Source organism: Ctenocephalides felis, unplaced genomic scaffold, assembly GCF_003426905.1.
Source record: "Ctenocephalides felis isolate EL2017-DRISC unplaced genomic scaffold, ASM342690v1 CF-g0.4_SCAFFOLD_01886, whole genome shotgun sequence".
Lineage (NCBI taxonomy): Eukaryota > Metazoa > Arthropoda > Insecta > Siphonaptera > Pulicidae > Ctenocephalides > Ctenocephalides felis.
In genome coordinates this window covers 19,408,506-19,432,937 of record NW_020538040.1, presented here as the reverse complement: position 1 = coordinate 19,432,937, position 24,432 = coordinate 19,408,506, and the positions used below count along the sequence as shown (strand labels likewise).

The window sequence follows — 24,432 nt, the reverse complement described above, 5'->3', positions numbered from 1 at the left end:
TTTTGTTGAACGACGATAGTATTGATATCAAACATTATTTGTCTAAATTAATATTTATTTATTTGTCTTCTAATGAATGATTTACTTACAATCTTTAATACCTAATTTAAAATAAAAATAATTATTATTATATTGATTAACTTATTGTAATAAATTAATAATTATAATTATTAAGGTTTTTTTTTTTCAATGCTAGGTTGGAAATTTAAGCAAAAAATAACTTATACGACAGGGAGACACGACTGATTGTATAACTATCATGACAAAAAGAACTAGTTGTAAGTGGCATGTTGTCTTGAGGCAAATTGCATGAACTTTCCGATATGTGTAAAGGATCGATTTGAACAATTATAATTTGATTTTTATATGATCTACCTGTCTACCTGTCCACCTGTCCACCTGTCTCTCTATCTATCTCTCCACCTGTCTTGCTTAACTGCCAACTTTTCTCCTTTGCTACCTGTTGTTCCGTCTATCTGTATACCTGCTTACCTGTTCTCCTGTCTAACTACTTATAAATAATTTTTTTGTATAGGCATAAATAACGATGATTTGTAAAAATCATATTTGACCAACAAATGTCAATTTTTATAACTTTTATTCTGGACAATCTTTCGTATGAATGTAGTTAGTTTTTCATTACGTCAACACGGGTAAAATATTTTATGAATCAATCAAATCGGATGCTCCATTTTCTCAAAAATTGTCTTTTTGAGTTTTGATTCAGTATCTCCAAACCGGTGGACTTGCCTTTGCCAAGAACTAATATGTACGTCTCTTCATTAGTAGTAATCGACTAATTCGAATTGGTTCATCAGTTAACGTTGACAAGTTCTGGAAATTTTAAATTTATAGTGTAACGAATGGTCCTAATTTTAGAATACTGGGCAATTGTATCATTATTTTTGACTGTGGTCTTAGAAATGTTATTTGGGGTTATGGTTCTAAAGTTTAAATGAATAAAAATAATAAGAATTTATGACATTAACTGTTATAACATAGTTTAACCAAAGCTCTAGGTTTTTATTAGATGCTCATGAATTTCAACTACATGAAATAGATTTTTATCTGATTTTTGATGTAGAGTTCTTGGATATTTTGTGTATGTGTGTGTTGCATATATGCTCTTAGAAATTTTAAATTTTAGAGATTTGTTTCTTATTGGTTTAATTCAAACAATTATATTAATTTTTTTTTCAAACTAAGACATTTATGTGCTATTGCATAATTCCTAACAAATATTAAGAACAAGCTATTCTTAAAATAAAATGCAAAAAATATGTGATCATAATCACATTAAGTATTCTCTTATTAATTTTAAAACAATGACATTTATTAAACTGCATTGTCACAATTGGAGAGGTCATACTATTGGTTAAAAATGATATCTGTAACTTAATAATTTAATATTGAATAAAATTTAAACAGATAAAATTCAAGTTGTGAGAGTTTAGTGCCAATAATCACTATTGAAATACAAAACTAACAATTCAAGTTATAGGAAATAACTAAAAATAATAGTACATATATAAATATTTTATTTAGTGCATGCTATCAAAATAAATAAAACGGTTTTCACATTTTTCTTCTCTGAATTAAGCTAATATTTTCTTAATCCTAAATTATGACAAGGACTACTCGATCTATAGAAATGAGTTCAATCAACAATGATTAATTTTCTTTATCTTTGATAACGCAGAATGTATCTCTGTCAACAAATAACAAACCTATACATGTAACATATATATATTTATTTAAACAAAATTCAATGTCATTTATTGCATGTCCTTATTTCATATATAATATGAAGGCGAACACAATGTACCAAAAATATTTGACCTTGTATATCAAAATTGTGTTTGCATGATTTAATAATGACATAAATTCATTGAAATTAACATAACGATTGTGGAAATCCAATACTTAATTATAGAGTTGGAAAAATATTTTTTACATTAACACGGCGATGTCATTTTTGTGAAGCCCATTTTTGTAAAGCAGAGTGCGAAATTTCTCTATAATGCACTTTAGTTACTGATGTCAATTTAATTGTATAATATTGAAAATTGCGAAAGAAAATAATTTTACCTTGCTTGCAATATCAACTTTTTCTATACTAACAAGTATTTGAAGTCGAAATAATTTGGGTAAATCATTTACCCGAAGTTCACAATGTAGAAGTCCATGACCAACTATTGTTGAAAGTCAACTGGAAGTCTTTAGTGAATCTTTCTTTGAAATTTTTTTACATATATTATGAGAGTTTGTTTTAGTCACAAGCCTTACCAAAAATTGCTAAATTTATCAATTAAATTTTTTGATGATTCTATTACTCTATTTGTGGCAGGAATAGCGGATCGATTCTTGGCAATTACATAAAAAAATAAAAAAAAGTTTAATAGAAATTGAATTGCGGATATGAAAAGTAGAATAAAAGTTAATTCGATATTAATATAATTAGAATTGTTAAATTGAATTTGAATAAAATTAGAAGTAAGAAGAAAGCTAGAAAAGATTAGAATTGGAGAAGATCAGAATTAAGTTAATTTGAATAAAAAGTTAGAAGTATGAAGAAAAAGCAAGATTAGAATTCGGAAGAAATAAAAGAATGAAGAAATCAGTTGCGAAGAGCTGAAGATTAGATAGAATAGGATATAAAAATTGTGTAGAATATATAAAGATGACATAGAATATAAAAAATTAAATGTTGTAGGTGGCTAAATGCTCTAAGTAAGCCAGGCCAATAAAATTAAAAAAAACACTATTAAAAATTCAAAGTAAAAAAGATATAAATATATAGAAAACAAGACAAGAAGATGGTAGACATAATAATTGTTTTAAAAATAATTCAGTTTCTCTTTTAATTAACTGGATGGACTTCTGGTAAAAAACTTTTTCGCTTGTAATTATATATCGTTCACCATCTGAAATATTATTACATATATTAATTTTGTTATTTATTTTTTATTTATTTTACTTATTCTGAAGTGAAAAATTTGCTTTAAAAAAGTAGTTATTCTTTTTAGTCTTTGGATACACCCAAATTGACTTGTTCGATGAATTATCAATTAATGGCTTTTTGTGAACGTTTTTCACTGAATTTCTATCATCTAAGATTTTTCTGAGCTTAAAATTATCCGCTGAAACATTTCCAAAACAATTATTATATATTGGAGATGGAAAGGATACAATCGATAAAACTAGATGCTTCAAATTATCGATGGATTATTCTATAATCACTGATTCGAAGGATACATATTTCATACCCTTTTACATAAACTTATACCTATTGTTATTAGAGTATCATAATCCTATTTTTTTTTCAATTGTTTTTTTCTTACCTTATTATTCATCATAATATCTATTTTATAATTTTTTATTATTGAGGATTTTGTTCTTGATAGAAAGCCCTTAACCATGGAACGTAACTAGTTCTGAAACGTTGCAAATAAATAATATTTTCAAATAAACTTATTTTTGTTATTTCCAAACATATATATTATTGAGTTCTGGATAATATTCTAATTATAAAAAATGATAAAACAAATTATAAAATTGATTTTTTGATCAAAATTTGTTTTTTTTCAAACAATGTCGACGTTTCAATGATATGATTGTCTTTCCTCAATATTTGCCTGAATTAATTTAAAATTGCATAAATATAGCGAAAAATCTATATTATGCGATCCTGAGAATATCACTTGAATATAATTATATATATATATATATATATATATATATATATATATACTTTGTTGGAAAACCAGTATGACTTCGGTTATATGTAAATATTATTATACGGAAGATAAACATCTCTTATTAACATTGAAATTTATGAGTAAATATCCTTATAAGATGCATAAATATTGCTAATCAGCATAATTGAATGAATAAAACTTATTAGATAAGAAATATTCTAGCAAATAGCGATGTATTTATCAACATTTTTGTTTTAAATTGCATGTATTAAAATGAAGATCTGTCTGTAAATGTTTATTATGATTTTAAAATCAGTTCTGGGAAAAACAATATTGACTGCACTAATGTACCTAATAATTTATAACTGCATTTTAAAATTTAATGTTAATCATAGTTGCAGGTCTAAACTTTACTGTTTTTGTAAGAATTTTATTAACTTCAAACTACAGGAATATCATTCATACGTTTTCTTACTATACTCTTGCTTATGCCCAAGTAGACGGTTTTTAATGATTCTAAAATTGATTTACACAATTTTTTTTTAAATAATACTGCTTGTAAATATTAAATGTTATGGAAATTAACAAATCACATGATAAGACCATAATAGAGACCTTATATAAAATTATATTCAATTCAGATTGAATGATGCCATGCAGCTATTTTTAACATAATTCGAAACAAACAAATGTAATATGATAAAAAATCTTAATATAATTTTTTAAATATTTAAAATTATAGCATAATCCTTTACACTAATAGTTAGGCTTGCAAAAGACCATCTTGTATTTTTAGTTATCTATATATTTAACAAAACTTTATGATGCCATTTTATTCGCTATTGTATCTGAGTGTTTTACAGAATTATTTTCAAAAAAAATTGTATAAGTACCTACTTATAGCTATCATTTCTCGAAACTTTGGAATTCATATTTTATTTTTGCCATTGATATGAAGAGGAGTCAAGTTTTTCGTTACATAAACTATGGCGTATTAATTTATTATGTGGTTTTGTAATATTTTTTATATCTTTTTCAAATACGTGGAATAAGCTAGCTTATTATAATATTATAATGCTTATTATATAATTCAGTATTTAATGTAAAATAAAGAAATTTATGTATTCGAATAAACTACTGCAATCAAGTGATGGCTGTAATTTGTGTTGGTTTTTATAGTCAATAAATATTATTAGGAAATAATTAATATTTATTGACAATAGAAAATTTTGTATAAAAATTTAAATACTTCACATATTGCCTCAATGTTGTATTAGTTAAATAAGCCAACTGAAACGGATTCAGGACAACTTACAATTTGTAAAAAACTTCTAATTTTTATCATTTGTTATGATAATTATTCGATAGTCATTATTTACATGGCACGTGTTAAGAATCTTATGATATAATCAACTTTTCTTTCTATGATTTTAAACTTTTTAGACCTCATATGCAATTTCAATCAAAACCAGGTGTCAATGGCTAGACCAGGAAATTTTGACGCGGTCCATTATTTCAAATTTTAATAAAAAATTATTAATAAAATAAAAAAATATAAAAAAAAATCCAACAAATGTTTACGAAGAAACTTTCTGGTTAATCTTTACCAAAAACTAATCAGCACGATTTGCAGGTTATATCTTTTCAATGGTTTTCAAATTTTTAAAATCGGTTTAGAATTTTTTAAAACGTCGAAGTAGCATCAAGTTTTCACTTACATACATTTCCCATTTTGGTACCAAACAATTTAGAATATTACTATTCTAAATTATTCTATTTATGATTTTTTATTATTTTATGAGTTATATTGATTGACATTAATTAAATATAATTATAAATATTAGTTACCCTAATGGGTAATTACTATTAGATACAATTTATTAGATCAAGTTAATTTGCCATAATTTTCTAATTGTTCTTATATCTGCTGTAAGGACCAATCAAGCAATTCAGAACGATTTGACACGTCAAAAAAACTAAAAATTATCAAATAGGATTTTTGGACAACGGCATACAATTCTTCTTCGAGAAGTTAATATATTAATTTCATCTATGTCTTCAAATCAAATCAAATTTTTTAGACTGTACATTGAATAATGTATAACTACATTATAATATATTTAATTTATTAAGTAGCTAATTGAAATGAATTAAAATACTCTATTGTTTAAACAAAAGATTAAATTCTGAAGATTATTAGATACCTTATCATCGTCCAATAGAAGTATTCTGCTAAAATCATTAGTAATTGCAACGAATGATTAAGATTTGTAAAATTTATTTATTGATTTCTCGAAGGCTTACAATTAGTAATCCAAACGCCTTTCTATCTAAATCCTGTTATCGTATCGTTATTAGTAGATAAGAAATGTTTTTATCAAACTTGATAGTGGAAAACAAACAAAAATCATTGTCATTTGCCCAAAATTCATTATTTGAACACGGTTAACTAATAAATATACAATATGGGAAATAGTTAAGTAATTAATAGATTCAATCTTATATTTTATTGTCAGTTTAGGTTTCTTGATAAAATACCTTGCACGATGCAATATCTTCTCATATTTTTCGTTTTTCAACTTATCAGCTATACTTTCAAAAATTTAACTAAAGAACATAAAAAAAATATACCCAAATTTTAAAGCAAAGTGATAAAAAAAAAACGTATCAAAAATAGTTCTGAAATTTATATCGACAATGTGCTTCTATAAAAACGCACCAAGTTAATGGATTGTGTAAATATAAGGCTAATTCTCTGATAAAATAGAAATGGTATGGCAACGCTATGTTGAGGGCCTATCTTCGTATGAATTGGTAGCGATGAACGGCCAAAAAGCTATGTATTTGCTGTGCAATCATACGTTTTACTTATAAATCCTAAACTCCAAAACGCACAATTGTCTAACAACAATTCTATCATAAGTGCATTTTTATGTCTCTTTGATAGCACGTGAAGTTAGGTTTTATTTGTGAAACGCCTGATTGCACAGCAAAAATATTGCTTTTTTACCGATTTGCATTATACCGATTCATACAAAGATAGACCCGTAACATAGCATTACCATAACGTTTGTATTTTATCGAAGATTTGGCCAATAATTTACCATAATCGAATATAATTTTTAACAATACATAGTATTCAGGTAAACGCCAACAGCTGGAAATCACGAGAAGACAACTATACTGTTTGTTAAACCAAAAATCTCAGTTGAGCACATGGCATAAACTTCTTCTGTACAAAGTCACGTTAAAACCAATTTGGACGTACGGAATACAACTTTGGGGAACGGCGCGCAAATTCAACATGGCCATAATTCAAAGATTTCAAAACAAGATTTTGAAAGAAATTATAAACGCGCCCAAGTATGTCCCAAATTGGTTGGTTCATACAGATTCGAACATGAACACAGTTAAGGAAAATATTGAAAAATTCAGTCTGAGATACAAGGATAGAATACAGAACCAACCAAACATCAAGGCCAAAAATTTAATAAAATACTATGACTTTGAACGGCTCAGAAGAAAACGGCCTCTTTTTGATATCCTTTAGTAGGCTTTATTTAATTTTTTCACATCAGGACTACATCTATAAGCTAAACATAACCGATATCAAATCGGATCACCACTGGGTGACCTTTCGACCTTTTTTCCTTATTTAATAAACCATTAAAATTATTGAATGTTATTTATAACGACTGATTGTAATTCACAAATGTAAATAAAAAAAACATAGTAGTCAGGTGCTTTATAATAAAATTTACGCTTTTAAATCTTTTTATGAATAATTTAATCAAATATTATTATGTAAATCTTTAATTTTCTTGCAAGATGCCTCTAATATTGAGGTCAGGTTGAACGATTGATACATATTAAGACACGAATTAGAAAAATATGAAAAACTAAAAACTAGGAATATTAGCAAAGAAGCAAATTTTTTTTTTTAAGTGTTATAATAAAAATGATTGTAAGATTAAAATAGATAGTTGCACTTTTCCCAATACGATACTTGCAGCATTATTGCCAGTACATCATATACATAGAAAAACCGCGAATTTCATTAGTGGGAATTGCGTATAATCTCGATGTTAGTTGTCGTCGTTGTCGTTATCATTAATTAAATCGATTGTCTGTTTTCATTGATAATATAAAAGTGGTATTTTCTGAATAGATATAAAAGCGAACAGTTCGATCTCTGAGTTGTTATTGCAATCAATATAATTTTACAAATATGAAGTGTGTGCTCATATTAACAGTTTTGGCTGTTTTTGCCATCAGTTTGACAAATGGCCAACACGTACAAAGGCCGCCTTGTCCGTGTCCAAGAAATTTGGACCCAGTTTGTGCGTCCAACGGCGAAACTTTCTCAAATCCGTGCCTATTCAATTGTGCCAAAGAATTTGAAGCGAGATCAGGAAGAAGTATCGAAATTGCAAGGAGAGGACGCTGTGATGAAAATGCGAACCGTTACGAATATGGAAAATGATGGAATAATGTTATCATTTAATAATATACTAATAGTTAAACAAATAACACAAAATCTACAAATATAGTTCAAATTATTATGATATAATTATAATAAATAATATATTTTTGTAGCAACAAAGTTGTATTTATTAAATTTAATTGTTCATACTTATGTCGTGTTACATTTTAGGAAGTTCTGCAGTGGTAGTTTAGTTGCAGGTTGTAGTAGATTTAAATTTACAGTCAACTCCTATAACGCGGTGCTCTGGAAACGCGGTTTCCATATTATGTGGAGCTGAAATTGCGATAGCACTCCTTTAACGCGATACTCTTGCAGCGCGGTTTCCGTCCAACAGCCCATAAGTTTCTTCCGTGCAGCCTGTGAATAACTCTAGTAACTAGACATTGTAAGAAATTTTAATATAATAATTCATCGACTCTTTTATTTTTTACAACATGTTTATATAAATATGCCAGCTCATTTTATAACTGTGTACGACATCGGTTTTAGTAGTAGTCTAAGAGCCAGTGAACTATTTGACTAACCTGTTTTCTCAAAGCTAGAATTTTTTTTAATAATATTTTATTATCGGTACATTAAGAAAGTGCCGGTCTGGCAAGCATTTAACGATTGCGTCATCATCCCTCGAGTTTTTGAAAATGTAAAAAAACTCATTTTTAATTTAATCGAACGAATTCCATGCGGGCTACATTTAGCGTTACGCGCGGTGTACTGTGCATAGAACTCGTTCGATCGGATAGCAGTGCGCGATGCGTTACGCGCGGGTATACAAACTCTGGTTTCTTCAATTTTTCAATGTGTTCCACAAATTTGATTTAATCAATTTTTGCAGTACTAAAAGAAAAAACAATAGGCTTTCGAATAACGCTAATAAGAAAGTAATTGAACAAAACGCACTATCCGAAAACATTAATTGAAAAATTATTTTATCCTTTTTAGCTAATAATAAATGATTATTTAGCATATATTACTATACATTAAGCGGCCTAAGCCAATATGAGTAGAATCACGTAATTTTTTTTTCGATATCTTTTATGGTTACGCCAAAAATTGAGTTTGAAAAAGGGGCCACTTTGGCATATTTTCAATGATATCTCGGCCATAAGGTGAGATACAAAGTTGAAGTTTGGTATATCGGATGTTTTCAAAATGACCTTCAAAATGGCGTATAAATTATTCAAATACAAGGGTATTAGTCGATCATGTATGGCAATGCGCCCACACCCTTGCGCGTCGTGACTATTATGTACTCGTCTGGCAGACCCTTGCAATCGTCAGAATGGTCTGGCTTTCTACATATGCTTTCTGAACAGTTACAAGAGTACTCCCTCAAAATTTGAGCCTTGTGAAAGCAAGTTAAAAAAATGAGTTTTTTTACATTTTCAAAAACTCGAGGGATGATGACGCAATCGTTAAATGCTTGCCAGACCGGCACTTTCTTAATGTACCGATAATGAAATATCATTAAAAAAATTTCTAGCTTTGAGAAAACAGGTTAGTCAAATAGTTCACTGGCTCTTAGACTATAGTGTCAGAGGTATTTCACAATACGCGGTTCAGTTGGTGACCAACTCTTCCCTAAATAAATCTGAAGTAATTGTCGAACTAAACTGTTTTTAGTTTAGTTTTTATAAGAATTTTATCATATTCTTACAAATACTATTCTTTCATTGATCTCCTTTAAATAATACATCCGAGTTTGGTTAGGTATTACACGGTACGCGTTTACCGCATTTATCGCGTTATAGGAGGGTTGACCATATTTAAAATAATTTTCTTAAGCTTGCTTTGGTTTTGTATGAGATGGGTCTCGGTCCTTCAAACACAGATTTCAGGTGTGATACCTTCTTCCGTGATTGAAATATATATCTAAATAAAATGAAAATAGCTTTTTGGGGTAATGCTATTACTAAAACAGAACGTGTACTAAATTATTGGATGTTTTTTAACTTCCCGTAGGGTAAAGTAAGTTATTGTAATGGGCCGAAAATCGGAATTGAAAATTTTTACATTTCTCGACGTTTTGAAGGTTTCTGAACGTTTTGGCATACCTCAGAAAAAATGGATGCGTGTGTGTGTGTGTGTGTGTGTATGTATGTGTGGATACAAATTTCCAGTCACGTTTTAGAGCGCACGGATCAACCGATTTGAATGGTTCAAAAAACATCCGATTCCTATTGATAGGGAAAAGAGCTGATTAGTTTTTGGCAAAGGCAGGTCCAGCCGTTTCGGAGATACGGAGCAAAGAGTGCAGAAAATAGAAATCGTATTTTTGAGAGAACGGAGTATCCGATTTGAATGATCTAAAAATCATTCAATTAGTAATGATTGGGAGAAGTGTTTATTAGTTTTTGGCAAAGGCAGGCCCAGCCATTATGAAGATACGGAGCTAAATATGTAAAAAATGGCAGTTTTTGAGAGAACTAAGCGTCCGATTTAAATGATTCAAAGAACTTTCTGCTTGTCTTAACAAAATAATCGATTTTGGAAAAAAAATTGTCCCATTTTTTTTTTTCTTTTCTTTATTTTTTTTTTTTTTTTAGTTTTTTGTATATCGAAAATATTTATTTTTAATTCTGACTATAGTTCTAATATACTTTACAAATAATTTCAACAACTCTGCAATTCAGTTTATATAATATTTATAAATATTAGACAATGTTACAATATTTATAATAATCTATTTGAAAACATTCAGTAATCCTCGAACATTTCGTTACGGTACGGGAAGTTCCAGCAATTTGCCTTAAGGCACGATGCCACCCACCCCACTAGTTTTTTTAATTTTTCAATATAATTTATAACTGGTTGAGGGTAACATTTCATAAAATATGTGTAAATAATTGACTTAAAAAAATAGATTTGGCACGTTATAAAATAATGACAATACTTTAAAATTTTGATACAGGCGCATAATATTTTAGGGCGATTGCTATGCATCTTAAAAAGGTTCATTTAAGTCGTAAAAAAATTGCAACTTTTAATTACAGAGAAACTTTTCGGTCAATCTTTACCAAAAACTAATCAGCACGATTCACAACTTTCTTTCTAATATTCATAATTATACTTGAAATATTTTGATTGCAATAACTACTTTTAATAATCATTTTTATATTATTTCTCGAAGTATTTACAGTTTAAACAGTTAAACAGTTTAAAATCGGTTCAGAATCTTTGGCCATTGCATGGAACTGTAAATTTGGCACTTTTCTGCGGATTCTAAAGAAACGGCTCGACCGATCGCCGCGAAAAACTAAATAATGCGAGTACTTGTTAAGTTACATCGAATTGCTTTTAAATTTTTGAAATCGGTGCATCCGTTTTTGAGAGAACGTCTACGAAAGGTCAAAAATTGGCACACATACGCACACACATATAGCTTTTCCAAATCATCCGGACATCAAAAAGTTTCGGGTTTAAATCTCTGTCTCGGACAACCAGATAACGAGCGATTCCCAAAGTGGAATCCATTTCGTCCTTGGACATATAGATCACTAATATGTTTCTGAATGAACCACTAGGCTGCCTTCTTATTAAATTAAAAATATGTTCCAAATAAACAGGACATTCATTGAGTTTTATTCTAAAAGCGATTAGTCGTAGGTAATAAATGTTATAACCATTAATTTTTTGAATGTGGTTTAAAAAAAATATATTATTGTAAAGTAGTGATTTTTATGAGAAGGTGAAAAATTGTAGAAAAAATACAATTTTGCAAGATGGAAATTGCCAAATGAAGTTAAAGATTAGTGGTTGTACGTACTTGCGAATTTTAAAACATCATGAACCAACTTTTTTTTATACATACATTAGTTACGAAAGACGTGATTCTGATCATCATTTTAATATTTTATGATATTGATTTTGTAAATATGTACTTTTATCATAAAATCATTTTTATATTAAAAAGAAAGAATTTTTCTTTGTGGTCAAGACATTAATAAACGTTATCCAACTCTAAAATGTAAAGTTGAAAATCGCGCGAAAGAATTCAGTTAACTTCACTGCTTTACCAACATCGGGGACTAAAATTTCGACCAAATGTCATGTCGATTTTTGTCAGGTTATATATCATAGAATAAAAGTGAAAATGGCTTCTGTAACAAAAGTGCCGGATGAAAATTTAGAAGAAGAAATAGAAAATGAATTGGAAAATGATGACGAAGTAGGTGATCCTGCCGCTCCTCAGGAAGGCTCAAAGAAGAAGAGGAAAAAGAAAAAAAAGAGAAACACTTCTCAGAACGTTGAAGAGGTAACTTCACAATTGGAAGAAACCGCATTAGATGACCAAACAAATGTGGAGCAAGATCAGGAAAGTGGAGACAAGAAAAAGAAGAAAAAAAGAAACCGAAATAAAGCTAAGAAGGTGCAAACCGACCCTCCAAGCATACCAGTTTCCGAACTCTTCGCCGATGGAGTCTTTCCTGAAGGTGAAATCATGGACTATCCTCCCACTAAGGATGGTAGAACGGCTAAAGATAGATTCACCAGCGAGGAGAAGAGAGCTTTAGATCTGATGCACAATGACATTTACAATGAGCTTAGACAAGCTGCTGAAGCCCATCGTCAAACTAGGCAACACATGCAACGATGGATCAAGCCAGGCATGACTATGATAGAAATTTGTGAGGAATTAGAAAACACTGCCAGAAAATTGATTGGCGAAAATGGCTTAGATGCAGGTTTAGCTTTTCCTACTGGCTGTTCTAGGAATCACTGTGCTGCTCATTATACTCCAAATGCTGGGGATAACACTGTACTCGAGTACGATGATGTGACCAAAATAGATTTTGGTACTCATATAAAAGGGCGTATTATTGACTGTGCATTTACTTTGACATTCAATCCCAAGTATGATAAATTATTAGAAGCTGTCAAAGATGCTACTAACACTGGAATTAAAGCAGCAGGGATTGATGTTCAACTTTGTGATATAGGTAAGATAGGTTTTAGCACATTTAATTTATTGATGTATACAATATTTTTTAAACTTTAGTCAAATATTTATGAATATCCATAAAATTTGATCATTATTATTTATTATAAGCTTATTATATTTGGGGAATAATTAGTTTTAAATATTAATTTGTAGGAGCTGCTATCCAAGAGGTAATGGAATCTTATGAAGTTGAACTTGATGGAAAAACATATCAAGTCAAAAGCATAAGAAATCTTAATGGTCATTCTATTAGTCCTTATCGAATACACTCTGGTAAAACTGTACCAATAGTGAGAGGCGGTGAGACAACTAGAATGGAAGAAAATGAGTTCTATGCCATTGAAACTTTTGGCTCAACCGGTAGAGGAGCCGTTCATGATGACATGGACTGTTCTCATTACATGAAAAACTTTGATATGCCATATGTTCCATTGCGTTTACAATCATCTAAAACTCTTTTGAATATTATTAACAAAAACTTTAGCACTCTTGCTTTCTGCAAACGTTGGTTAGATAGAGCAGGTGCTACAAAATATCAAATGGCATTGAAGGATTTGTGTGATAAGGGAGTTGTGGAGGCCTATCCACCACTATGCGATGTGAAAGGTTCATACACTGCACAATATGAGCATACCATAATGCTGAGACCTACCTGTAAAGAAGTTGTTTCCCGAGGGGACGATTATTAAAATAAAGTTATTGAATTTGTTTGTTAGCAGTTTTGATTTATATAAATTGTATATTTCCAATAATATAAATTACTGTTTTGCTACATTGTTTGTATATTTATGGATAATTTGTTTAATCTCTTTACATGAAAGGTTCTGATAAAACATGGAACTATTGCTTGTATGTGTATAGATTTTTTTTTTTTATTACAGTATTTAAGCATAAACTCTCGAAAATGCTACACATGTAGCAAATAAAAAACTTCCAAATTGTTCTCAGATAGATCCATTCATTTAGTATTTTGAAATTCAGTTTGAGCTATCTATATCCACATGAAATAAAAAAAATTCTTTTCATATTATAAAATAAATCTTCATATAAAAATGCATACATCTTTTTGGTGGGTACATGACTTAAGTTAGTTCATAACATTTTAAACATTTAAAAAAAAACTTAACAATTAATAAGTCATACAAAACAAATCACAACCAGCTTGTACTATATTCATCTGACTTTCTTACACGCTCCACCAATAGCTCTGCCAAATTTTCAGTTCCTAAAAATACAATATCATAATTTCACATTTTGAACAGCAACAACAATTTTTACTACCTTCATATAAAATAAGCTCATAAGTATTTTTATATTCCGGCAAGCTTTCCAAAATATGGCTGAGAGTATTGTAAAATTGCTTAACAATTTCTTCACTATGCTCTCTTATATGTGCTGCAAAGTAAAAATTTTATTTCAGATAAGATATATATATATAACACTTTGACTTCTTAATAAATGCATGTACCTGAACAAGGTGCTTTTCCTATACATGTTTGATATAGTGTATGTAATGGAGTTGCACCTTCAGCAACCACATACAATGGCTTCTAAAGAAATTATATATAATTACAATAAAATAAAACAAACAAACAAAAATGTAATATTTTATAACAACTTTCCTGCACATGGCCTTCCATTTCAGACAAATGAATTTTATAGACAGAATTTTTATATGATCGTCCTATGATTCCAGCAACATTCCGTTGTATCGATTCTAGAGACTGGTAAAATATTATAAATTATGTTACTTATTTTTCAGATCAAATGATTCAAGTGAAATGTTTACCTTGCAAGCTTCCATCATACCAGGAGGCGCATGGGTAACCAGCGATGGAGAAAAATACATTGAGAGCGGGATTAAAATAAACAATTTTTTCACAGGTATTGTAATATTTTCATTTGCCTCGTATTTCTAAAAAAAAAGTTTTATTTGAAACACTTGCAAACAAATAAAAACTATCGTTATTATTCTATTATTTTTCTACTATACTGACATCCCAAAATTGTTTTTCTGAATTTTCAAATTATCTCAAAATTAAATTAACTGCTTTTTTTTAATTTCATTATCTTCTACTTTCTTTAACACAATTTTGAAAAGTAAACTCTTTTCCAATTGATGAGAAATTCATTTAAAAAAATTTCTGACTTAACTTTTTGCTTCAAAAAAAAAAAAATAGAAAAATTATTCTTTTTTAAGGAAACAAAAGGATCTTACTTCAATATTCTCTCTGATGCCCACATTATCATCACCATTATCGGGCAAAATTTTATTTAAATATCCATAAAAATAACTATGAGCCATTCCACTCCCATAGTCTAAACCTCCACCAGCTTGGATAAACTTAATATGATCACTTTTCGACTCAAACTGAAAAATGATTAATAATCAATCGTTCCATTCAAATAAAAGAACTGATAACATACTCCATTAGTGATAAAAAAAAAATGAAATTGAATGATAACAAATATATTTCAGAGGCAGTTGTAGCACAAAAAGAACTCTTTACAGTTGAAATAAAATTTTGAATTAAATGTGCAACAAGCTAATCTCATTCTTTTTTATAGCAATTAATTTTCAATAATCTACCAACTTGTGGACGTACAATATTAAAATGCTTTTGCATCCAATGAAAAATAACATTGGAAATTATTATCACAATCCCATCAACTGTAATATGGAGACCTACATGAAGCCATTTGGTAAAAAGAAAACTGAATAATGTTACCAAAAGAGTGTAACACTGATAATTTGGCTGATTGCGTCTTATATGCTCATATATGTTTTGCCCACGTACATAATTTGTGTAAATGTCATAAACTCTGAATATTATTTCTCCAAGAACAAGTCCAACTAGGCAATACATGGAAATTGTCACTGTTAACAAAGAAAAATAATTAATTTTGATTGATTGCATATATTTAATATATTATGCTTACGGAATAATTCGACGTCCAGAGACATTGTTTGAGTGGGTACTACTTATTGTCATTTGAATAAAAAGTTATAAATGTTGAAATTGTTTAAAGCAAATAAAACGGTTGAAATAGATCATTCCAGTTCTAGGGGTATATTTTGAGAAAAATATTCTTTTACTACATGATTTACTACCTAACTATAAGCTAACTCATTTTAACATTTCTAAATGATTCAACTTCTTCATGATATCAAACAATTAAAAAAAACAACACCTGATCCATGACAATCGAATTTATTTAGAAACGCATTAAACTAGGGCATTAAACCTATAAGTTGCAAATGTTAAATTTAGGGTTACATTCGTTGATCCACATTTTTGTCATCAGAAAATCCGCTAATAATAGTCCGAGCACCCATGACACTATTGTATCACCATGTAATTCGAAAACCTAATATATTTGCCAATTTGCCTTTATCTCTAATTGTCAATTATGAATATTATGTCTAAAAATCAGCACGTATAATTTGCCTTGTTTGTAATGTATGTTATCGACTCGTGTTTCACAGGTTTTAGATTAAAATCTGTTTATTCTAGTTCATTTTAATAGTTTTGTCAGACTAAGTTATTTTTTTTAATCTGGCAACACAAAAACATTTAGGAAAATGCATAGATAAAAGAAGAGTATAAGAGAAAATGTCATTTTTGAATCGATAGTAAGGATGAAATGATGAAATATAAAATTTGAAAGCATATTAGCAAAAGATTTTGATTAATTAAGGAACTTGAGATATCCGTATATGATTATAAATCCGTTAAGTTGTATTAAACGAACTTCACTTTTGTATATGTGCCAACCTAAAGAGAACAATACTATTTTCGTATGTTGATTACGCATTTTATTATAATTTTGACATAAGTGCTAATTTTGACTAGCTGTGTTAAACATATTGTAATATTTCACAAATATTAACTGTGTGTGCATATTATAGTGAAAGCCATCATGTCGTTATTCGGTTCGATCATGGGAGATTTAGATGATGATCCATTTTTTGGGTATGCTTTTGTTTTACATATAAAATTATGATTGCTCGATTTTGGCACATGTGTCGAGATTTACTAAATTCACTGTTACTTCCAAGCAAATGTTACATAATAAAAATGTCCCTTTTTCCAGTGCTCACATGCGTTCCATGCGCCAGATGAATAACATGATGAATTCACTTTTCGCGGATCCTTTTGGTATGATGGGCGGCTTCGGAATGGGTGGCCCACCGGCCCTTACAATGGGTTCTAGACATAGTATGGTGCCATTTGGATTTCCTCCTATGCCACAATTGAATATGAACAGATTGCTAAGTGGTATGAGAATCGTTTTAAAATTTTTTTCCTATAAATATGTATTGTTCAAAATTAGTTTTTTTTTTAAATGTTTTTATTGATCTTAGTTGTTTATTAATTTTATTTTAAGTGCCCTCGTTAAAAAATAATTTTATAAAGGATAATAAAACGTTTTTTGAAATAATTCTTAGTTTTTATTTTAAAACTTGAATAATATTGCTTTTGTTTCATTTGAACTGATTGATGTGTGGGTATCAACAAAATGATATTGAGGATAATTACACTATATATGGTGCTACAAAACTTATACATCTAGTATATTTCTAATTTTTGACTCAAATTTACAATACCATGTTTAACATAGTACTTCCATAGCATGACATGCCCTTATGCAGTTTGAGTATTGCGAACATTATACTTACTTTGTTACTTTTATAGCATTGTTTTGCTCTAACACAGATCGGGTATTGGTAAAACAGTAATAAAATATGAAATATAAAGCTATATAAAGCAAACTTTATTTAATTTAAAATTACAACATCACTGTACAACAGCTCTATAAACTTAATTAAATCTTTGCGAAGATACCTCATTTGGCATTTTCTATTTGAGTACATATGTTCTATCAAATTTTTTGCAGAAATCTTCATATGTATTTTGTTTTTGGCTATGCAGATAGCCTTATTGTTAGAATATTTCTGCGTAAATAGCCCTCAACCTTTTTTAAAGATATTATTAGAAGATAGAAGTGGAAGATAATAAGTAGTACTGCTATCAGAAATCCATGGTGAGGATCCTAGCAAAGGTGAACATGAAAAAATTAAAGTTTAATTTAATGTATAAAATGTAAAAAAGGCATTGATTTAGCAGAACAGCTAGTAATATTATTTAAAAAAGAAATAAGCACGAAATTTGAACAGGTATTTTACAAGTGCTTAGCATCATATTAGGAAATTTTTAAAGATCTTTTACTTAAAGCAAGCATTTTAATATAAGTTTTTTTTGTGTGAGCTGGTGGTAATGGAAAAATGTTTAAAGGATGAGGATAATTTGTCAGTAATTATATATGATGAAGAAAATATTATATAATTCTTGTAATGAATCATGAATTTTACTATGAAAACATAATAGTGTGTTCTTTCTTAATTTTGTAAACCTAATCTTTTTTTGTATGATTCCATATGACACAGTAGTTTTTGGAACATAATTCTCTTTTTATACAGGTATTACCTGTATTTATATATGCTAATTTATAATAATAATTTATATGAATATAATAATTATAAGTATATATAATATCTTAATGGCTTTTTCTTGAATTTTTTATAAATAATTATTTACATATTTATTCAGGTTCTCTAGATTCTGGCTTGGGGGAACATGGGTTTAGTAGTAGTAGTGTGATGTCTATGAGCATGACTTCTGGCCCAGACGGACGACCACAGGTCATACAAAGTTCATCAAGCACCAGAACTGGTCCCGGAGGTATTAGGGAAACAAAACGAACTCACATTGATTCTAGAAGTGGAACTAAGAAAATGGCTATAGGTATAGAACTAATTATATATTACTTTGGTAATGTGAATACTTTCTAAACAATAAATGATATGTAATTAAAAATGTAGCGGTTATGTTGGCTTTATTGCTGAATTTAATACAATATAATAATTCTGTTATATTATGAAAACATTTATCAATGCATTTTTTTTGTATAAAATCAATTCTTTTTCCTTCAAAATACTTCAAACTGAAACTAATAGATTATTATTACTAGGTCATCATATTGGATCTCGTTCACATGTGATTGAACGTGAACAAAATACTATTTCTGGAGATCAAGAAGAAAGACAAGAGTTTATTAACCTAGAGGAAGAGGAAGCTGAGGATTTTAATCGTGAGTTTGAACAGAAAGCTCGTGAGAGTTTCCATGGACATTCAATTGCTCGTAGGCATTCCGGACTCCCACAAATTACTTCTGGAAGTAATGCTACTGGTGCTGGAGGGTAAGCTACTTTGAATAGAATATATGAAACATTTGTGGTTAATTATAATTATTGCCATTAATTTAATGGTAGTATATGAAAAGAAAGCTAGTGCCAGTTATATAAACACATGTTAGTATTGCCATTAGTTTCTAACTTTATAAGATTTATAATTACAACTGGTTACAATATTGCCTACAACAGCGAAAAAAAATCAGTAAGCAATAATTTCAATCTGTAAAGATTTGACAAAACTACATCTTCCTATATATTTTTTTTAATTTCCTTAATTCACATTCAATTTGTCTTTAAATTCATATTAGGCTTTATTTATGATTTGCATGTAATTTTTATTAGTTCCATGTTCCTGTATTGTTTTCGAATAGTTTTCTTATACATTAACTGTATTATTTAATTCTTCGAGTAATTGTGAAGAATGAAATTATTGAAATTTACCAATCTGGATAACGAGAAAAAGTTCGTACTTTTCATTTCTGTTTTGATTGCTTTTTGATACATATGTATGAGTTGCTCACTATTTCAAGAGTTTGTCCCGCCTTTTGTTTTACAATTAGTTGTGCCTCGAAGAGTCAAATATCTTTTTGTTGCTATTTGAAAACTATTCAAAATTGAATGGAGAGCATTAAATCTATTTTGAAAATTTGTTTTTCGCAAGTATGTTTTTCTTTATTCTGATTCTTGATAAAGAACTTCTCAAAAGTTATATTGCTTAATGCACATGCAAATTTATTTACATTGGATATATGCTGGATATTGAACATCTTTTGCTGTATCATAGTTCGATATAGATTAGATAGTTCATTATTAGCTTAGTGCTATTCAAGTAAATTTGTATTCTAGTTATTAAAATAAGTTTTTTTATTCAACATTTGATACATTCCTCTAAATTATTGAAATATGAGTAGGAACATTGTTTACAATATCTTGAATAGCACTATTTCTATGTATGTGCTTATATGTACAGATGTATATGCACGTATGTATGGATTGTTATATAGGAACCTTGTATATAATAATTTTTTTTATGAATTTATTTTTCAGTTGCAAAAACTTGATTTTTTTGCAGAAAAATATATTCTTTAATATATACTATTTGTAACATAATCTTAACTTTGGATACAATTAATTTATTAGACTTTTATGAATTGATATCAAAGATCATTTTAAGATTTTAAAGTTTATGTTCAAAAAATCTTATTCATCAAATTTCTGATTCATTTGATTCTGATTTAAGATGTTTTGCATGATTCCTATAAGATTTTTAAATCCATGGTTCCTATATATATATATATATATATATATATATATATATATATATATATATATATGCATTGAATGTATACACCGTGTTCTGCATGTGATTTTCCTACCGCTCGCCAGATGGCGCTCGCGTATATCCGCCGGAAGCGCCGGCGGAAACGCACGACGTAGTTTGCGCACGCCGTCGCCGAATTTGTTGGCGCTGCCCGCTCCAGTATCAGGACACCATTCACCTAGGACGAGTACCAGGTTAGTGATATATTTCTTTCTATTTACATATTTAGAGCCAAGTTAAACAGGGATATTTATCAAATATCACACGAAACTATTACTATTTAATTGTATTCAAGGAATATAATTGATTGATCTATATCAATCTATATATGTCTAATATCCTAAATCTATATATATTTTGTAGTCAATTTTAATTTTAATTCCAGATTTACTAGCTAATGCATATAATCAATGAATAAAGTTATTGATATTTTTTTCATCAGTAATGTATCACTCAAATTTTGTGTATGATTTGTTGTAACTTATGCTTTAGTTGAATTAATTCCACTGTAATCCGTGAACTGTAGTTCTTTACTTCATAACCTTTAGTGGTAAGTTCATTGTGGATAAAAATGTGCTTCTTATGAAGTATTTGCCTAAATTCTCGGCTTGGAATCCAAGTTGTTAAACTATTATAAACTTCAAACTTACTGCTAAGAGTTATGCAAATAAGTTTCTTTAAAGTCGAAGTGTGGTGACATTAAATAATGAATGGGTTATATGTAGTGCATTTATTATTGGAATGTTTATAGATATTGTTCAATGTACATAATGTATTATTGTAGAATGAATATGACTAGAAATCTGAAGTGTGCGCATTTTGCTTGATGTCTTCATCATTTCAACATCATGCTTTATTAAGGGTGTCATCAATTCCGAAAATCATCATTACTAATCATACTTAACAGGATCTTTGTCTGTGCGAATTTTCAATTGTTGCATGTATCCATTACGAACTATTAAAACTAAATAAATTTAATGTTCTAACATTTACTTCGTTCACTGCTTTTATTTACACCGCTTGTTTCCAAAGAGAATTAAGAACATTCTCGCATATATCTAATATGATTGTCATTTACTTCATATATTATTTTTATCTTGTTATAATCAACAATACTTTTAATTATTCTGTTATAAAACGAATTGAAACATAGCTAAAAAGTATATTTATCCGATATTCTTAAATTAAAATGTTTTCCTGGGTTACAGGTACCTTAGGAGGCATTATTAGATTAATCACGAAACCGTTTCTCGTGAGTATTTTAGTAACAAATGATTTGTTTAATTAATTCAGTTAGAATTCAGTTCGCTCGTTTATTGTTAATTCTAAAGATGATGTATTGCTGTTTGCAGAACTATTGATATTTGGTTTTGATTACTACTTTATTCAATTTGCTTGTGCTGTTATAAAAATATTTTCTATAAGTGCTTGTTTTTGTTAATATCTATGCTTTATTTCTAATATTATCCTCAATTTGAAATTAACTTCACAGTGGTTTTGCATCGTTATCGATATTTGTTAAATACAATGCGCTATATTTCGTCAATATCAATTTCTAAATGATCAGTTTTTTTACTCAAAAGTGAATACGATTTTATGATGAAATATGGATAAACACCTAAACAATTATATTGGCTTTAAATTTTAAAACAAACATTCGAATATTTAAGGAGCTTGATATTCAATATAGTACTTTTCAGTATTTGGTATATGTACTTTTTGTATATCCAAGTATAGGTAATTAAGAATAAACAAAGGTCTCAAAGAAATTTTGACTACTATCATTATCTAGTAGATCAGGTTATACGTGTGGTAAATGTTCATTTGAATTTATTTTTTTAATTTAATGACTATTCTATTATATCACTCTTGATTAGCTGGTATTTTACAATAATGGTTACTAGTAGTATTAACATATTTTTATCTAATTGCTATACATAATCAATAATGATTAACGTATTCACAGTTGTATTGATTGTGAATCTTAAAAATTATCGTCGATCTGACGTTTATGGCATTTATTATTTGGTTATTATAGTGGAAAACTTTGTTATTGATGTCAACAGCTTATTAAATAAATCACATTTCTATTAAAAATTTGCTCATTGCATGTGCATTGTATTTTAATATGCTTTGCTAATTACCAACAGTTAATTTTTTGATTAACATGGCTCTTTAACAAAAGCAATGTGTTAATTTTATCATTATTATTGTATTATCTATAATAATATAACCTACATATTTTTGTAGATGAGAGTATTATATTGTATATAAAACTAATTTTCTTTTAGTAAAAGGGTAAAAAGCTTACTGCAGGAAATGATTAGTACAAACCAGTATTTTCCTCTTTCGTTTTTTTGCCTCCAATGTAATCAAGGCGACTTCGTCGTACCAACTATCGCCTAAGCCGTACTTGCTTTATAGATTTCAGTCTAGGACCTTTGAGTTAAACGGGTCGAACATAATAATTAATGTAAAACCTAAAATAAAACAATTTCAAAGTAACAAATTTACTCATAAAATTATTAAGTCTCTAAGTGCTAAGAAATGAAAGTGTGGAAAGAACTTTGGAAAATGATATTTCATCATTATTATTTCGCATTTAACTAAAAAAAATCATAGTACCAGTAAGGTGTTTTGCACAGACACTAATTAAGCCGCAAGGTCTTCAGAAGTTTAAAATTATAACTTCTTACCCAATCTTAACAAATATAAATAATCATTAAAAAGATAAAAATTGAGTATTATTTTGACGGCAATGACCAAAAGGCTTACGAAAGTCAAAAAGTATTAGTAGAAACTTCACGGAAAACTTACTTTCTGATTATTTCTCTTTCACGAAGATAAAATATAGCCGAGTTATACAAAAGAAATCCAATTGATAAAAGAAATTTCCTTATTTTCACTTCTGCTTTTTGTGTTTTTCTTGCAAATAATTTAATCAATCTTTTCCTCACACATCAGTGTTTTCTGTGTGTTAATAACTTGTTTTTTTAATTTTTCTGCAATAAAAAAGTAAATTAGGCAGAAATGCTGGTTATTGGCCATATTTTTTTTTATTTGTTGACTTTGTATACACGTACATTAGTCTTATACATTTAAGTTATCTTCACAATTTTATTTTATTTGATTGTATAAAATTATATAGCGTGCCATATATCCTTTTGTTGTCAATAATGTTAAAAATTGGTTGGAAGGGTAATTTTTGCCTTACTATCTTCCTTCATAGTTCTTGTCTACCTTTTTCCCATTTTTTGCACCCCATAATGGCGTGCTCAGCATCCGCCTTAGTCGCTCCATCCAAGCAATAGCATATTGAATTGACTATATTGCTATAACAGCCTTCAGAACATTTTGCTTAAGTTGATAGAAAATTGTGCCACATGTTTGGATATGTACTGTTCACTTTTCCTGCTTTTCCTTATTTCGACTTTTTAGCTTGGTGGGTTATATTGGCATATTGGTTCTAACATGTTTCATGGCGTCAATATCTTATCTTGCTGAATTACTTCACAATTAGAAAATTTATATGGATTCGAGGATAATGTTGGGTTTTTTACATGTTGAATCGTTAAATATTCCGGTCTGTCATAAATCGTCTGCTTCAGGATAATCCAAAACCTTTGACTTATTGGTTTCAGTATCGCAAGACATCCGTACGCAGCCACATCAAGGCGCGCCATTCGGCAAATGAAATCAGTTTCGGGGCACGGAGCCTCTTCATCAAATGAT

The 24,432-nt window shown here is 28.9% G+C and overlaps 4 protein-coding genes across 9 annotated transcripts; 3 read left to right on the top strand and 1 right to left on the bottom strand.

Moving 5' to 3' along the window:
- Positions 1-7,863: 7,863 nt before the first annotated feature.
- Positions 7,864-8,301, top strand: LOC113377810 (serine protease inhibitor dipetalogastin-like). The gene has a single exon (XM_026618235.1). It carries the CDS (start codon positions 7,927-7,929, stop codon positions 8,179-8,181), a length of 255 nt encoding a protein of 84 aa, XP_026474020.1. The 5' UTR covers positions 7,864-7,926; the 3' UTR covers positions 8,182-8,301.
- A 3,828-nt stretch (positions 8,302-12,129) lies between these two features.
- On the top strand, positions 12,130-13,812 carry LOC113378822 (methionine aminopeptidase 2-like). The gene is made up of 2 exons (XM_026619434.1): positions 12,130-13,121; positions 13,277-13,812. Exons 1-2 carry the CDS (start codon positions 12,275-12,277, stop codon positions 13,810-13,812), a joined length of 1,383 nt encoding a protein of 460 aa, XP_026475219.1. The 5' UTR covers positions 12,130-12,274.
- A 372-nt stretch (positions 13,813-14,184) lies between these two features.
- Positions 14,185-16,602, bottom strand: LOC113378824 (stimulator of interferon genes protein-like). Of its 5 annotated transcripts, XM_026619437.1 has the most exons (9): positions 16,402-16,602; positions 16,064-16,186; positions 15,853-16,001; positions 15,342-15,494; positions 14,913-15,038; positions 14,746-14,847; positions 14,592-14,673; positions 14,405-14,518; positions 14,185-14,348 (listed from the first exon to the last, which is right to left on the bottom strand). In XM_026619437.1, the coding sequence occupies exons 2-9, from the start codon at positions 16,086-16,088 to the stop codon at positions 14,275-14,277; spliced, it is 825 nt and encodes a 274-aa protein (XP_026475222.1). In that variant the 5' UTR covers positions 16,089-16,186; positions 16,402-16,602; the 3' UTR covers positions 14,185-14,274. The 5 variants fall into 5 exon arrangements, with proteins under 5 accessions (XP_026475222.1, XP_026475223.1, XP_026475225.1 ...); XM_026619438.1 differs by lacking the exon at positions 16,064-16,186; XM_026619440.1 differs by lacking the exon at positions 16,064-16,186 and having other exon boundaries at positions 15,922-16,001.
- Positions 16,603-17,044: 442 nt separating this feature from the next.
- LOC113378823 (myeloid leukemia factor-like) lies at positions 17,045-21,952 on the top strand. 2 transcript variants are annotated; one of them, XM_026619436.1, is made up of 6 exons: positions 17,045-17,097; positions 17,219-17,403; positions 18,736-18,930; positions 19,157-19,385; positions 20,766-20,894; positions 21,909-21,952. In XM_026619436.1, the coding sequence occupies exons 1-6, from the start codon at positions 17,045-17,047 to the stop codon at positions 21,928-21,930; spliced, it is 813 nt and encodes a 270-aa protein (XP_026475221.1). In that variant the 3' UTR covers positions 21,931-21,952. The 2 variants fall into 2 exon arrangements, with proteins under 2 accessions (XP_026475221.1, XP_026475220.1); XM_026619435.1 differs by lacking the exon at positions 21,909-21,952 and adding an exon at positions 21,485-21,608.
- The last annotated feature ends 2,480 nt before the right edge of the window (positions 21,953-24,432 follow it).

Bases quoted from the DNA above. Each gene is read 5' to 3' on its own strand.
- LOC113377810 (XM_026618235.1), top strand. From the start codon at position 7,927: ATGAAGTGTGTGCTCATATTAACAGTTTTGGCTGTTTTTGCCATCAGT.
- LOC113378822 (XM_026619434.1), top strand. From the start codon at position 12,275: ATGGCTTCTGTAACAAAAGTGCCGGATGAAAATTTAGAAGAAGAAATA. The intron at 13,122-13,276 runs GTAAGATAGGTT...ATTAATTTGTAG, and splicing joins TGTTCAACTTTGTGATATAG to GAGCTGCTATCCAAGAGGTA.
- LOC113378824 (XM_026619437.1), bottom strand. From the start codon at position 16,088: ATGTCTCTGGACGTCGAATTATTCC. The intron at 14,674-14,745 runs GAAAGTTGTTAT...TAATTTCTTTAG, and splicing joins AAATGGAAGGCCATGTGCAG to AAGCCATTGTATGTGGTTGC. The intron at 14,349-14,404 runs GTAGTAAAAATT...TTGTATTTTTAG, and splicing joins TGAGCTTATTTTATATGAAG to GAACTGAAAATTTGGCAGAG.
- LOC113378823 (XM_026619435.1), top strand. From the start codon at position 17,045: ATGTCGTTATTCGGTTCGATCATGGGAGATTTAGATGATGATCCATTT. The intron at 19,386-20,765 runs GTAAGCTACTTT...ACCGCTCGCCAG, and splicing joins AATGCTACTGGTGCTGGAGG to ATGGCGCTCGCGTATATCCG. The intron at 20,895-21,484 runs GTTAGTGATATA...GTATTATTGTAG, and splicing joins TCACCTAGGACGAGTACCAG to AATGAATATGACTAGAAATC.